Raw genomic sequence first — 17,453 nt, forward strand, 5'->3', positions numbered from 1 at the left:
AGTCCAAATGAAAGTTGTAGAGTACGTTCCCACCTTCGCGTGGATATAAAGAACGTCGAAAACAGAGCTCATATGCGAAAGTTATAATTTTTCTAAGTCGGGAGGGTGTTGTTCGAGTTTGGGTGACGTGGCGCGATCACAGCCGTTGCTTCCTCCCCAAGGCTAGCCGCCAGATGGTGACACATGGCACATTAAGCCCAACGTAATTTTGAGTACACTCAGCGTAACCATTATGCTTAGCGTAATTTTTTAGTACGCTCGGCGTACTCGGTGCTGGCAGCCTATAAATAGAGGCGAAAATCTCCCATTTTCTTCACAACTCTCCACTTCTTTCCTCCCAAATACCCCCAAACCTTCAAGGTTTTTCCCTAGCACCTCCATGGTGTTAGAAGCAAGTCCCGGAGCACTGGGAAGCTCCGAGAGGATGAGCCTTTCGGCTCGGAAACGCTGCCCCAGCGAAGCCCGGTTTTGCGAAAAACCCGTTGTAAGTGAGCTATGCCTTCCCTATCTTTTTTATAGCTTATGTTTTAATATAGTAAAGTTATTAGGAAATTAAAATGAGTATTTGGGATCTTATTATGAGTTATATAAGATAGTTTCTTAATGCTTATATAATAGTAATAATATCTAGACTATTAATTAGTCGCGGTTAACGTTAGACTAAACTCTAGTGGTAATGATACTAGGTTTTGTCCGAGGGAAATTGTTTTAACAGTAACGAAGTGCTGTCCTAGTACCAAGTCATCACCTTATCAGGTGAGTGCATGGTCCCTTTCATCTTACACATAGATATGAAGTATTTTAATATAAATTACGTGCTATGGGTGCATATGGTATGAATACTTGCTGTCTATGCTGATGAAAGATTTTTATACATGTTTTAAATGATGTAAGTTGTATAAAGTATTTTCTATCTACAAAATATGTTGGGTAAAACATGGGTAGATGAATGATGAGGGATAAAAGCTGAAATAGAGGAACATTAGTAGTACGGACCCAGTGCTCTATAGGTATACATTGGCAGCAGTGGACCTAGTACCCTATAGATGAGCAATGGCAGCTGCGCCACAACCCGTAGATGATTTAGATCTACGGTAAACGTCCTAGCAGCTGCTCTCTAAGGACAGTATCGGTAGCTGCGCCTAATAGGGAGCCTTATGACCATGACAGTAACGTTTAAAGGTCAATACCGGCAGAAGCGCTTCATTAAAAATGTCCCAATTCTGGCAGCTGCGCCTAAGTGATAATATCAGCAGCTGTGCTTGACCAATGTGTCATTGGCAACAATGTACTTCATGTTGTTTCCTCAGGATGATCCTTAGGAATGAATGAATCAGAAATAGTTGATTCTTAGGGTAGATCCTTAAGAATAAAGAAGATAATGGGGATGAGTAATTGGGCTGATTATTTGATTGTTTAAACATAATAATTATATTATTGTGGGTTGAAAACCCTATGTACTCACCAGGTTTTCCAACCTGACCCACTCAGTTTATTTATATCATAGTTGTTGATATGAAGTCACATTACACTGAGAGATTTAAAAGAGATGTAGATCACTAGTGTAAATGAATGTAAGTTCTGTTTATGCTTATGTTTCTGTATTGACGATGACATCCCAAATGTTTTATAAGTGAATAAAAAATATATTTCTTTAGAAATGCTTGGATAACGTGATTATCATGTTTTTCTGGGAACAAATTCCGCAACATTTTTTATTAAAAGAGATAATCTGATTTTTATAAAACATAAACAAAATCGGTCTTTTCTGGTCGTAAAAATGGGGATGTCACAATATATATATATATATATATATATATATATATATATATATATATATATATATATATATATATATATATATATATATATATATATATATATGATGTAAATACATGTATGAGTGTGTATACAAATATATACTTTTATATACATGTATAAACTTGCATACAAAGTTAAATACGCATGTAACTTCTTTCACTTTATGTTTTATATGGGTAGAAAATTATATAAAAATGCTTTGCCAAAACAAACAATAAGAAAGAAATCAAGTTGTGTAGCTTCAAAGTCTGGTCTCAGAATTATTTAATCATTCCATAGCTAGATATGGAGATATTTGGAATTGTATAATGTCTTAAATGCTTTTTTTAACAACCTATCAATGATTAATCAAAAATGAAGAATAACAATTATTACTTAGTCATCATAAATCTCAAAAACAAGGGTTTTTTAAATCACTCGACGCAAGAGACATTATACTTTGTGTACATATACTAGAAATGGAAGAATAAGGTGTGGCTATAATCACATAAAAACTCTCATACTTTCATAATTGTCTGTGCTTAAATGTTAACGTACCACCAAATCACCCTCAATGTTGTAAAAACTGCCACTTCCTAGAAAAGTCGATAATGAAGCTTAATTTTCACTTTTTACAAGCGAAGTTTTATATGTTAGTAGTCTTAGAACGTGATAACAATCGAAACGTCCATGTACATCGTTGTGCGTCTAAAACAAATATGACAGTATGAACAAATTTGATCAATCAAGCAAAAAAATAAACAAAGGAATAAAAAAAGTGTCTGCTTGCCTTCCATGGGTTGAAACCCATATTGAAGGCACCACTATAATGGTTGGACCTAGAGGAAGACCAATCTATAAGAAAGGAATCTAGTCATGTAGCTTCTAAGTCTCATCTAATAATTAACTAATCCTTCTATACCTAGATATGGAGTTTCTTTAAAAATGTACAACATGTTAAAAAAAAATTTACAACCAATAGAAGATTAATTAAAAACAAAGAATAGCACTTAGTACCTACTCATCACAAATCTCAAAGTACATGAAATAAAACAAAGGCTTTTTGAACCACTCAATACAAGAGACATTATATTTTGCGTACATCGACTAGAAATGCAAAAAAAATGGTATTGCCATAATCACATAAAAACTCTCAACCTTTCGTAATTATCTATGCTTAAATGTTAATGTACCACCAAATCACCCACAATGTTGTAAGAACCACCACTTCCAAGCAAAGTTGATAAAGAGGTTTAACGTTCACTTTTTCCAAGCAAAATTTTAAATGTTAGTAGTCTTAGCATGATGACATTCAAAATGCTCATCTGCAGCTTTATGCATCCGAAACAAATATGACAATATGAACGAAATTCATGAATAAGCGCAATAATAAAAAAATTAAGGAATAAAATGTAAGTGTTTGCTTGCCTTCCATTGGTCGAAACCCATATGGAATTCAACACCAAAGTGGTTGGCCCTAGAAGTCAACCAAGCAAAAAGAAAGAAATCCAGTTGTGTAACTTTGAAGTCTCGTCTCATAATTATTTAATCCTTCTATAACTAGATATGTAGATCTTTAAAAATGTACAATGTTTTAAATGTATTTTGAACAACCAATGGAAGACTTATTAAAAACGAAGAGTAGCAATTAGTACCTATTCATCACAAATCTCAAAGTACATGAAATCAAACAAGGACTTTTTCAACCACTCGATGCAAGAGACATTATACTTTGTGTAAATCTACTAGAAATACAAGAACAAGATGTGGAAACAAATCAACAATTGCATAAAGACTCTTATTCTTTTGTAATTGGTTATGCTTAAATGTTAAGGTACCAACAGATAACCCCTAATGTTGTAAGAACCATCACTTCTAAGCAAATTTGATATGGAGGCTAAATTTTCAACTTTTCCAAGTGAAGTCTTAAGTGTTACTAGTCGTAAAACATGATGATATTCACAATATCCATGTGAAACTTTATGTATCCAAAACAAATATGACAATATGAACGTATTTGATCAATCAAATACAAATATAAACAAATAAAGCAAAAGTGTTAGCTTTCCTTCCATGGGTTGAAACCTATATGGAAGGCTCCACCATTGTGATTGGACCTAGAAGTTGGCCAAAAAATAAGAAAGCAATCGAGTCATGTAGCTTTGAAGTCTCGTCTCATAATTAATAAATCTTTCTATAGCTAGATATGCAAATCTTTGAAATTGTATAATTCCTAATTGTTTTTATAACAATCAGTCAAAGATTAATCAAAAATAAGAATAGCACTTAGTACCTACTCATCATAAATATCAAAGTACATGAAATAAAACAAGGGTTTTTTAACAACTCGATGCAATAGATATTATATTTTGTGTACATGTACTAGAAATACAAGAATAAGATGTGGCCATAATCACATAAGAACTCTCATAATTTTCTAACTATTTGTTATAAAAGTGGTATCTAAGCCAAGATTTCATTTTTGTGAAAACCTTGTTCCCTTCCATATAATCATTTTCCCTATACCCTTCAAAGGGTTCTTTAATAGATTTTAATCCCTCTCTCTTATCATTTTTTGGATGTATCCAAGTCCTAAAATGTTTAGGAAGGATATATTATCAGTTTGTATTATAATGTATTAAATCTGGTTAAAAATCAAGTGACCTCAATATTTAAGTGCTTGTCTGGTTCTAACCTAAACTTCTATATTTGTGTAAACTAAAAATATTACATTAAATGGGTTTGTTATTTATTCATACAGTTTTGAATTTCATCATCTTGAAACGATAAAAGTTTATTATGAATTTTATAACACAATATTGTGAATCGTTTGCTTGGTAAACAATATTATGTGGTTCTCATGACATGTTTATTACATAGTTTATTTTGGCTTTTATGTTTTGTCAATATGAATTGTTTTTTATAATAACATGCATGGCGTTTCTTATAGAACAATTTTGTTTACATTTTTGAGTTGTCATATCAATTCATACCTATTTTAACTAGAGTATTAAATGATATATTTCATAAACCCCCCATGCCTCACAATTGATCATGATTTGAAGTTTACTTAATATGTGATTTGATTGTGTTAAAACCACCATGGTTAATAGTCCTTGTCATTAGTCATGTTGATCTTCTACAAGAACAAATTTTGTCTAGTTCCGATATTTATAGCACTACATCGTAACTATTTTGAGTTAGTAGGTTAAAGATTTTATTTCATCATTTAAGAGTACTAATATATATTTATTTTTTTACTCAAATGATTATATGATTATCTATTGGATTTAAAAGATGCTACTTATCTTCTCTTAATATGAATTGATTTAGTTTCATGTTTTATAGAATAGTTTGCTTTCCTATTGCTTTGTATTTAAGGCTTTGCCTTTTTCTTTTTGATAACGAGAATTATGTACCATAGAATTTTACATGGTATCAGAGCAGGTTTAACCTAAAACCCTAAATTATTATCATCATCATCCTCCACCACTATGGCCAACGATGAATCAGGATCTGTATAAGGGTCGAAGAAGGAGACCGGTCCTGAAGCTAAGTCTCCACTCTACATACATCCCTTGGATTACCTAAAATAGATGCAAGTTAATGATGCTCTCACTAACAAAAATTACACCGACTGGTCACTTGAGATGATGAACTTCCTGTTTGCCAAAAACAAGGTCGGTTTTGTCGATGGGTCTATAAAGAAACCAAAGAAGAAGGATGCAGATTATATGGAATGGACGCTTGTGATGAAATGGTGAAGGGATGGCTTACAACAACCACAGAAAAGAACATCCAGAATAGTGTAAAGTATGCAAACAAAGCCAATGAGATCTGGAATGATCTTCTGGAACGTTTGGGGAAGGAAAGTGCCCTTAGGGTATATGAATTAAAGTAGATTCTCTCAGGAACACGTCAACAAGGGGCCTCTGATTCCGCTTACTACACGAAGCTACAAGGAATTTGGGATGAGATGCAGGTGGTAATAGCACTTCCACGATGTTTATGTAATGGTTGTACATGCAAAATTAGAAGGCAAATGATGGAACTCAGGGAGAAAGAAAGGCTTTAGGAGTTCCTCAATAGACTTGACAATGAATTTTCTATCATCCATACATAAATCCTTGCCAGGAATCTAACTCCCATATTTGGAAATGCCTATCACCTTGTTGCGGAAGATGAACGACAAATAACAATATCCCATGACAAGAATCCCACAACCGAATCCGCTAGTTTCAAAACCTTCACTCAGACCCAAAAAGAAGGCAACCCTGGTCAGAGACAAAATGCATCCTCGACCAAAGACAAATGCAGCGAGCCACATGAATAATGTACCTTTTGTGGAAAGCATGGCCACAATCGGGAAAGCTGTTTCAAATGGGTTGGATATCCCGACTGGTGGCCAGGGAACAAAAGATGAGATGAAAACAAGCTGAAGGCAACTTACATCGAGACTGGTACGATTCCCATTCTAGGTTTGACCAATGAGCAGTGCGAGACCTTCTTGAAACACTTGGAGACAACTTGAAGACCACAAAGGGTAATAGCATTCCCAATGTCTTCATTACAGTGAAAACTTGATGGGTTTTAAGCATATCTACAATCTTATGTAATCATGCAACCATAATTGCTTTGGATCTATTTTTTTCACTAATTGAACATGCAAATTGAATACCAAATCAATAACCCTAAAACTAGCATACAATTTCGAAAATCATATAAAACTAGGGTTAAAAGATTACCTTACTTGTTATGTAGCAATAACAAGAACTCCTTGAAGATCCTTGATACTTTAAAGCTTAGTTCCTCAAATGTTGCACATCTAATGGTTCACAAACACCCAATGCAAGAGGAGGAGAGGAGAGACAGGGAAGATATGTTAGGTTTATGAATCTTATGCATAGGCCGAATTTCCAAGGGTTTGGGGGGTTTATATAGTGGAGGGATGCTAGGGTTTTCAGTTGGAAACCCTAATTTCCTACTTAAGGCTTAAGCAACCCATGGACCTCTTACCAATAGGCCTTCGACAAAATCTATAGGGTCTCCCAATAGAATTTTTTCCACTCCTAATTAAGGAGTTCATCAACCCAGTTTTGCAACTATCAATGATTTGCAAAGTAGCCCCTCCATTATTAATCAATTCCTTTAATCCCAAAATTAATCTCATATTAATTTATGATTAATCACTAATTAATAATATGATTTCCAAATAATATACTAATCTTATAATATATTAATAAAATCATTTTGAGTAACAATTTATTATTTCAAATAATAAATTCTACTCTCTCTCCACTAGTCATCCTGTTAAGTTGCATGAGTGAAGGCAACCCAAAGGACCATGCTACAATCAAATCAAGTACATACCAATTATAGTTATGGTCTTAGACACCTAATCCAACAATCTCCCTCTTGGATAAGTCTAATAACTATTATTGCAAGTATGCCTTCAAAATTTGACTAGCAATCGTAGCTTTCAAAAGCTGTTATCGAACTTTGATCCATTCAGTGACACGTCCTTTGGATAAGGGATAAAATATTCCTTTATTCTACAAGATATCGTATGGACATGAGACATGGATTATAATCAATATATATCCAAGAGTTGTTTCCCAATTTTTGATTTATGATGACTGATAACAAACTACAATTGAACATATCAACTTAGTCTAGGCTTGGCCAAGCGCTTTAGATGTCATCACTAAATCATCGAGGGTCCCACAGATATCGCTTTTATCCCATTTAGGGTAAAAGGAACGGATAAACTTCGACTCATATGCTAGTACTATTTACTCATCAAATCACATACAACAATATGTTTTATAACATCAAGTTAGTGATGCGTTTACGTATTATCAATGCACAATTGACTCGCAAACAACAAATCATATGTATCCATTTCAAGAATATAAGATATTATCATCTCATAATCACTCGTGATAAAATCCATGAAGTAATTCAGTGAGCGTAGGTTTATCCAATACTCAAATTCTTATTTCAGGAGTACTCATGAACACCGCAACAAACATTTGATATGTCTAAGCTCTTAGACAATCTACAGTCGGATTCATGACAGTCTTAATTCACTACTTACTTCCAAAGTACGATCGACTGTGGATGTTTTGAATAATCCAATTATTTGGGAAGTAAAACATATGAAGTGAAATACAAGAATAACCTAATTAACTATGGTCACAAACTTTTGAGTATAAATAACATGCCTTTATTTATTCACCATATTAATTAGACTTATTCATTATATAATGTTTCGAGTAATCAACTTAATACTTGAATTAAAACAATAGTCATGACATGCACAAAACACGCACATTATATTTATCTATGGTTCTTCCTTTATGAAACAGATCAATTGGACACATTTCTAATGATGCTCATTTCACAATTCTAAATCCTTATTACAAGTGTAAGAATACCAAATTCTTGCCACTACTAAAATGTGTTAGAGTCTAACCTTTCATGTAATGATCCTTTTGTAATGTCGAGGGACCAAAGTCACAGAGACTTTGCCAATGATATTACAAAACATTTCATCGAATATTTGTTACAAAACAATTCCATGGAAATGAAGTCTCAAATTCAAGGTACATACCTTGAACATCCTTCTTGCATTAAAGTTCCTAGCTAACAGATAGATCTCACCATCCAACTCCCACTATGGAAACAGTTCCATATTCCCATATGACTATCAATTCTGAACAAGAGTTACCTCTACTCAGAACATGCCAATATATTCCTTCTAAAATTATACTATACTTCCAACTTTCCACAAGCAACCAATCTTTGGTCAACCTCAGATTGTTCTTTTAACAGTTGTTTAACAACTTTAGTCATATCCAGTTCCAATCCTTTTTCTCTCTTAATGCCCTAAGCATTTGGAAGAGTTAGAACAAGTGAATATTATAACATATGTGATCAATCCTATATCTGAACCATATGTGATTCGATACATAATCTCTCACATAAATACATGATACTAGATCAGACTTTTGCTATAATATACCATATATCGAATTTCCAATGTTGAATTACTTCAACATGATATTCATATATGTTCATGACTAAGTTCCACTAAAATTTCAATCTAAACTTTTAGATTTGAAATGAAGTATAAGTATCCTCCCCCCTAAATCTTTTCTATAGCGAAACTGTTGGATTTAGTGTCTAAGCCCATAATTATAATTGGTATGTACTTGACCCGAGAGTAGCATGGTCCATTTAGGTTGCATGGCACCGAAATAATTTGTAAGGATGGACTTTTGAGAAGACGATATTTATGATTTATTAATATATTATAAGTTCTAATATATTAATATGAAATCATATTATTTAATTAGTATTGATTAAGAATTAATTTGGAATTAATTTTGTGATCAAAAGAGACTAATTAAATATATGGGGATTGATTGTGTAAATCATTCATTCTTATAAAGTGGGCTTATGATCCATAGTTCTTTATGTTGGGCTAAACTCATATGGTGACCCATGGATACTCCATGGAGGTTAAAACCCATGGAGCCTAAGGAATGTGGAAAGTCATGCACATTAGGGTTTGCATGGTGTAACCCTAGTTGTGTCACAATATATAAGAAACCACATGGCTACCAAAATCGGTACTTAAGTGAGATACAAGAGGGCTAGACGATTTTGTGTGTGCAAGACAATCTCTTCTCAAGTCCTCCATTGTTGGTGGTGTTTTGTGAAGCATTTGAGGCATCACATTTGGGGTGATAGGCTCTTAAAGGCTTAAGGTTTCAAAGCTACAGCAATTGTAAGTCATCTAACTAGATTTTTTGTAGTGTATATACTCCATAGTATGCTAGTTAGGATGGTGCCTTGGAAAATTTAAAGTTTGCATGTATAGTAGAGAAAAAATAGATCTAAGGCATCTAGGGTTGCATGTACACCATAGGAGTGTTAGAATGATCAAAACCCTGTAGTGGTATCAGAGCCTAGGCTTGTTTTCCATTATACTTGATGTTACTTGTTTTCAAAGCTTGGAAAAATCGATTTTCTGCTTTCTGGACAGTGAACTCGCCGAGTCCACTGACAGACTCGCCGAGTCCACCTTAAAAACTGACCAACTCGCCGAGTCAGTTCATGCACTCGACGAGTTGGTGCTCCAGAATGCAGAATTTCGAGTTTTAAAGCCAGAATTGGACTAGCATCATTACCATAAACTGTTTTTGAACAAATAAACATGTTTTTGATGTGGTACTGATTGTGCTTATCCAATTTCAAAGATAATTGTCAAAGTTTCATGTTCTGTATTAGTTTATATGATTAGGCTAATTTCATAAAATTTGTTTGATATGAATTATCTTGTTCATATGAGTTTAACTGAATCATTTATGAATTATTTGGTTATTGTGTTAATTAAATTAATTGGTTAAATGCTTTTAATGGACTCCATAACTTGTCCTCAAGTTATTGAAAATGAAAGGTTTTTCATTTAAGAAATCATTAAACTCATATGTTATTGAAATGAAAGGTTTTGAATAGTTTCAAAACTTAAACTTGTCTTCAAGTTTTGGAATTTGTAAAGTCACTTAAGGATATTTTAATTCCAAACCCTAGAATTTTAAAAGTTTAAAATTCAACCCTTATACTTTATCGTATTATAAGTTTATATATATATATATATATATATATATATATATATATATATATATATATATATATATATATATATATATATATATATATATATATATATATATATATATATATATATATATATATATATATATATATATATAGGGAGAGGTTATATTGAGAATATGAAAAGATTGTGGACCAATCGTTATGGAAGGGCATTATAGGGAAATTACATTTTCATTGAATATACATAAAAATTAATATATTCCTAATTGAATGGTTTGTAACGGTAATTTCCACTAATTTTGCTATGAATTTCAAAAAAAATATTCTTTGATTATCTAATAGAGAAAGAGGCAATGAAATTTATTTGCGGTAATTTTCTGTAGGAAAAAATGGTTTGTTTTTTTAAAGTAAACATGGTGCTATAAACGAAGAATAATCCTATTGAAAATATATTATTATTTTTTTTATAAAAATTAATAAAATATATATCAATAAAGTCTTATTCACTAAATAATAAAACAATTACCTTATATTCATAAATAAATAGAGTTTTTTTACACTATAATAGTTTTTACATTATAATATATAACGTGATTATTAACAAAATAATATTTATTCAATAAAATACAATTCACTATTGCTCATGCATGATTATAACTGGATTTTTTTTCTTTGCATGATTATAATTGGATTTTTTTTCTTTATTATATGGATGTATGATTATTATTAAGGATAACACCATATATATTATTAGTATGTGGATCTACGAATGATTGGACCATCTCAATTGCTTATTAAGTTTGACAATTTTTATAGAATGATAACATTTGAAGACACTAAATGGTTAAGAAAATCTATATAATTATATTCATACATGAATAAACTTTCTTTGTATACTTTTAGCTTTATAATTCTATTCATACATAAATAAAACTATATCTATAAATTATTATACAATTCTAATCATACACGAATTAAATTATATTTATAAACTAGTAATGCAACTTTATTCATTCATGAACAAATTATATTCATGCATGAGTATAATATATTTGGTGAACATGCTTGGATACATGATAGGATATGTCAAAATCATCGTTCATCCATCTATATAGTCTTGGATTTAACGTCTTTTTTTATCTGTCAACAATATTTAAATGATTAGTCTACATAATCATTAATGAATAATGCAAATCATCTACGAATTTTTATATAATCATAATTTTATAGAACTAAAAATCATAAATGATTAACACTAATAAACTAAAGTCTCCTAGTTTATATCCATTTACTAATCATTTAAAAAATTTAACCCAATCATAATTGAATATAAATGAAAAAATATGTGTTACCTTTCTAATATCTTGACTTGGATCCTTTTCATTTGAATCTTTATCTGGCTCTGTGTAATTTGTAGTGGTCTAATTTGCATAAAGAACTATAACTGCATTGCTATGATGTTAAAAGAATTGTAAATATTTTACTATTCTTTACATATAATATAAATGTACTTATGATTTTTATTCACAACAGGGGTCAAAAATAAAGGAGTCAGAAAGTAAAATACATTGCATAAATGATCATAAGCGCATTGCGATTAAAGTAAAACAATTTATGCTATATTAAGGTAAAAAATTTATGCAAACAAAACAACAATTACGTAAAATATATACTAATCCTACAACATTCAAATACTAGGTCAAAAAAGCTAAAACATAGCCACTTGTATAAAAATTTAGACCAACGTACTAATAGGACTAAAGTCAATAAGTGCAAAATTAAGTAAATATAATACTGATAAATATATACTAATCCTACAACATTCAAATACTAGGTCAAAAAAGCTAAAACATAGTCATTTGTATAAAATTTTTGATGAAATAACTAGATGAGGATCCCCGCGTTGCGGGGATGAATGTGAAAGGAACTGATCAATAATGTATTTTACTAAACGAACTTAGAAGTTCGTTCCTTCAGTTCAACATGAACATGTTTAGAGTGTAAGGGTGGTGTGAGATTTATTGTTTGGTTGATTAACTGGTAATGGGATCCAAAAACTGAAAATATATATATATATATATATATATATATATATATATATATATATATATATATATATATATATATATATATATATATATATATATATATATATAGGTGTTCAAAAATATCCGTATCCGAAATTCCGATCTGAAATTCCGAAATTCCGAATCCGAATTATCCGAAAAATCGGATATCCGAAATTTCGGAATCGGAATTGGATAATGCTTTTCAGATTTTTCGGATAATTCGGATATCATTTTGGTTTTATTTTATACATTATTTGTTATTTTAGTCGCATATGTATTATGATATGAATTTTAGTAACTAAAACATATTGATAACACCCTTAATTAAATACCTATATTACTTCATATGTCTTTCTAATTTAAAAATATGTATTTTTAACTTAAAAACTTCATATGTTTTTCAAATTTTAACAAAATTTCAATTTTTCGGATATCCGATTTGGTATCCGATTCCGTATCCGAAATTTCGGATATCCGGTTATGAACACATTATATATATATATATATATATATATATATATATATATATATATATATATATATCCACCAAAATGCCCTTGGTCAGTTTGATAACGATTTGAATACTTTAAAGAAAAAACCAACTAACATTACATGCCAACAGGTCATTCTTAAATAAAACAAAAAGAATGCCACATCATCACCATCATGGACCAAAGTTTCCCCAAAAGTCTCTCAATGGCAGCATGAACATTGCCAGAAGTAGCACGTAAAACCCTAATATTTTCCTGCACATCAAAGAACCCCATCTCCTGAAGTTGAGACAGTTGAGTTGCAAAAAGCTACTCTGGTGCCACTACAAATTAAAAAACAATAATCATCATCATCATCATAAATAAATGTTCAGGGGTAAAAACGTAAATTTACAAAAGAATTTGACTTACCATCAGGGACATTTGGGACTCCCATGCCACCAGCTCCAAGTCCACCAAAGATACTCATCAACATGTCGAATCCCATATTGTTTTGTGATCCTGTAGATTAAAAACTTGAAATAATTCTAAAATGGTATATGATTTATAAAAATTATTAACAATGGAAGTGTCTAGTTACTACCTAGAGAAGCACGAGTCTGAGTGGGATTCCTGAAACATAAAACTTAATGGGTTGAGCATGTAAAACTGACGAATATTGTGAAATTTTTTTTTTTTTGAAATGTAAGGTTAAAATGTCATTTGGTCTCTCATCTAGACCATCTATTCAGTCTAGAAAAGAAACAGGACTCATGTATAGTTGTATACAATACTTTATTCAGACAGACAATCAAGTGATTCTTTTTTACTTAATACATAAATGCCAACTTAATTGGATCATTTTGGCACTTAAATCAAATCAGTTACAGTAAAAAAAAAAGCATTTCCACTTACAAAGTTGATTGTTGTTGATTAAGCTGAGGTAGAAGCTGCTGTAAAGACATCATTTGCTGTATAAAATAAATCAACTTATCATCAAACTCAAATTTACAACAGTCAAAGTTACAAACCAAAATTACACCACAATTAGTATACCTGCATCATTCGAGGTGAAGTTAACTGACGAAGCACTTCTGGATTCTGCATCATCTCCCTCAACTGAGGGTTAGAATCGCACATAGTGCGAAGCTGAGGGTTTTGACTCACAATCTACAAATTCACATCACCAATACCATTAAAAAAAATTATAAATGCTCCAATACCTCAACTATAGTGTATAAATGTTTAACATGCCTGCTCCATATATTGGGGATTTGAAAGCAAGATTTGGTTGTTGTCGGGGCCACAAAGAAGATGGCGGTCAGGTAGCCGGCAACCGGTGACAAAGGTGAAACTTTCATCACTCAATCAAGGGGTATCATTGGTAATTTTGGGGGAAATATTTTAGCCTCAATTTTTTATTCTTGTAGCTAGTATCACTATCACCCTAAAAATATAATAAGAAAGCATTGTAAGGGTATTAGGGGTAATAAGGGTAGTTTAGTAATTTTTTTTAATTCATTTAGCATGATAAGAATTTTCCTTCCAGTTCATCAACATTATTTGCTCTGCAATACAAATATGGATACACTCAAAACATAACCTAAAGCAACTAGCCAAATTGCAATAAAAGTTGATCCAGATAAAAAAGATAATGTTAATAGTGATGAAGCTTAAGAAGTTTCAAAATGTTTCTGCTTACGTTTATTAATTGATTTTAGGAATTTACTTAATTGTAAATAATTTCTTTATGCATTTAATATGTAAAATGTATGTAATCCATAACTCGTGCAATTTGATTTTGAGATCTGGAAGGCGATCAAACAGATGAAATCCGCCTCTTTTCAAAGAAACTTGAAGATTCATCTGCTGAAACATATGATATGTTCAGAGAATTAAGTTTTTTCAACAAGAATTTCAGCATCTTTTGCAAGTGCTTCTCGAGCTCAATCGCCTGCAAAATTCAATATTTAGGATTCACAAAACTCAAATAAAATCAAAAGTAAACAATGCATGTAAAGAAATCTAAACTCAAACCCATATAAGAACCTTCAGGTAAATCAATTACCCTTGGAAATTGAAAAGTAAGAACCTGCATAAACACAACATCAGTCTAATGATCTAATCTACATTTATCATTGTGATTGTGAGTAGGAGAAATATCTAATCAAAGAAAAGGAAGAAATCGTACAGCAGGTAAATCAATTACCCTTGGAAATTGAAACAGGATTGTGTTTGTGTTTGAAAATATGGTTAATGTCTTCTTGCTTTGCTGCATACAGTCTGTGTTTGGAGTGTGGTAGCGATTTCTATTGTTGTAAATATGGTTATATCAATTGAATTGAAAAAAATTAAAGTGGATCTTTGGGTTGCAGATTGCATCAGCGGAGAATGTGTTTGGGATTGGGGGTGGAGGTCTGAACAACGACCTTTCAATTACCTTGATTGGGTGAGTAAAGAAGAAGGAAGTAATCCGAAGAATTGCTTAACTTCATCAACGACCGTTAGGAAGGAGGCTGAGCAGCGACATGGTGGCCACCAAGTTTCTATCGATTGGGGTAGAAAGAAAATCACAACAAATAACCATGAATCCAACTTATCCCCTCCCTAAATTTACCCTTGCCGCTGCAGCTTCCGTCTGTCGGTGATACCCACCGCAACAACTACCGTCCGACCATAACATCACCTTCCACCCTCACTTCTATTCTCCCATTTCCTCTTTCTTCCCCGTACCCCTCAAACACCACAACACCTCCGTCTGGATCTACCTTCAAAGCATCCCTCTGATTTTCCTGTTTCCGTTCTCTCTCCCGTATGTGTCGCACACCATCGGACCCTAACCATCACGCCATCGTCGTTTGACAACCTCCGGTTTGCAATTCAGGTATGTTTTTCGAAGTTTGATTTTGTCTATCTTGTTATTCTGGTTTGTTGGTGAGGTTGCAGATGAAATGGAAAGACGTAGGTAGGTAGGAGGTTTAGGCGGTGGAGGGATCTAGAAAAAAAAAAGAAATTGGAAGACATGGATCGGAGAATATCGACAATGACTTGGAGCAAGGCCAAGGCGGTGGAATCATAGCTGAATGACCGAGAAAGCACTGGAGTGTCACATGTAGTCGGAAAAATGAGGTAGATCGGTAGAAGTGATGAGACTTACCCCTTCTGTTGGCGGTGGAAAACAGATGGAACAGGGAGAGACAAAGTGGAGGAAAAAACATGTATCCAACGTTTGAGCAGTGAAAAAAAACAACACCTGTACATATAAAATGGCAAAAAGGCAAAACATGACCCTAACTTTAGACATTTTTATTGTATATATATTAATTAATTGAAGGACCATGTATGTCAATCCTTTAGCCACTTTCTGTAGCGTAGATAATTTTAATATATAGTGTAATTATCTTTCTGTAGCGTAGATAATTTTAATATATAGTATAATTATTTGTTTTGAGTTGGGTGTAAAACACAACCATGTAGCATCACTTTTATAGTCTTTTAATTGCCTAACTTTTGTTATCTCTTTGATTGGACTAGCCTTTCAATATACTATCTCCCACACCTGTCAAAATAAGTAAGCAAAAAAGAGAAGATATTGAATTAAGCTATAGAGGTATGAATTAAATTAAATTAAAAGTTATATATTCACCAACAATCCATGACCCCTTCCAATCTATTACACTCTCAAGGATTTCTCATCCCCAATAAATCACAATTTATGGAGATTCGACATATTAGAGAACTATCAAGTTTCTTGTATACCGAATTAACACTAATATAAACTAGAGTATATCTTTCTTGAATAAAAGGGTGAAGAATAAAACCTTATTGCCACCATCGATACATCACCATCTTTGAACCAGACATAATCGAATCGCTACCCACTTTTCGCTTCATCCATTGCTAAAAATGACATCGAGATGGAGGTTGTGCGATAAATCTTTGAAGCCCTCGATCGGTTGGAAAATAAGGCATCAGCGATTAGTGAAAACAAAATCGTAGACGAGAAAGAGAGAGCAAGGCGACGAGAAGATGATAACAACGGAATGTGGGTTGTACTGAATCGTTAGTCGTAGGTTTAGAGAGAGAGACGAGATTTTTTAGGAGTAGATCAAGGAAAAGGTTAAACTTCAAATCCAATTTATAACCCTACGTATGTTTAAGTTACATTTTTAGAACATAATTTATAATCTTTGACATAAATGGCATTATGATTATAACCATTGATCTTAAAATTTAAAAGGTTAGTTGTTTAGTTGTTCTCAATTTTAACTATATATATATATATATATATATATATATATATATATATATATATATATATATATATATATATATATATATATATATATATATATATATATATATATATATATATATATATATATAAGATCAAGTCAGTCTTACCGTTGGTAGACCTCATTCACGAAGTCGGTCTATAAGGGGGTATAAGGTTACTACCTATAATATTTCATTTTCGGGTCCTAGCCTT

At 32.1% G+C, this 17,453-nt stretch overlaps 1 protein-coding gene across 8 annotated transcripts; it reads right to left on the reverse strand.

Annotated features, from left to right (window-relative positions):
• Nucleotides 1-13,059: 13,059 nt before the first annotated feature.
• On the reverse strand, nucleotides 13,060-17,068 carry LOC111882756 (ubiquitin domain-containing protein DSK2a). 8 transcript variants are annotated; one of them, XM_023879124.2, is made up of 8 exons: nucleotides 15,174-16,766; nucleotides 15,033-15,056; nucleotides 14,219-14,918; nucleotides 14,021-14,134; nucleotides 13,880-13,935; nucleotides 13,569-13,597; nucleotides 13,397-13,486; nucleotides 13,060-13,308 (listed from the first exon to the last, which is right to left on the reverse strand). In XM_023879124.2, the coding sequence occupies exons 3-8, from the start codon at nucleotides 14,225-14,227 to the stop codon at nucleotides 13,295-13,297; spliced, it is 312 nt and encodes a 103-aa protein (XP_023734892.1). In that variant the 5' UTR covers nucleotides 14,228-14,918; nucleotides 15,033-15,056; nucleotides 15,174-16,766; the 3' UTR covers nucleotides 13,060-13,294. The 8 variants fall into 8 exon arrangements, with proteins under 8 accessions (XP_023734892.1, XP_042754548.1, XP_052623914.1 ...); XM_042898614.1 differs by having other exon boundaries at nucleotides 15,014-15,056; XM_052767954.1 differs by having other exon boundaries at nucleotides 15,156-16,766.
• Between the last annotated feature and the right edge of the window lie 385 nt (nucleotides 17,069-17,453).

This window comes from Lactuca sativa, chromosome 9 (genome assembly GCF_002870075.4).
Source record: "Lactuca sativa cultivar Salinas chromosome 9, Lsat_Salinas_v11, whole genome shotgun sequence".
NCBI classification, from domain to species: Eukaryota; Viridiplantae; Streptophyta; class Magnoliopsida; order Asterales; family Asteraceae; genus Lactuca; species Lactuca sativa.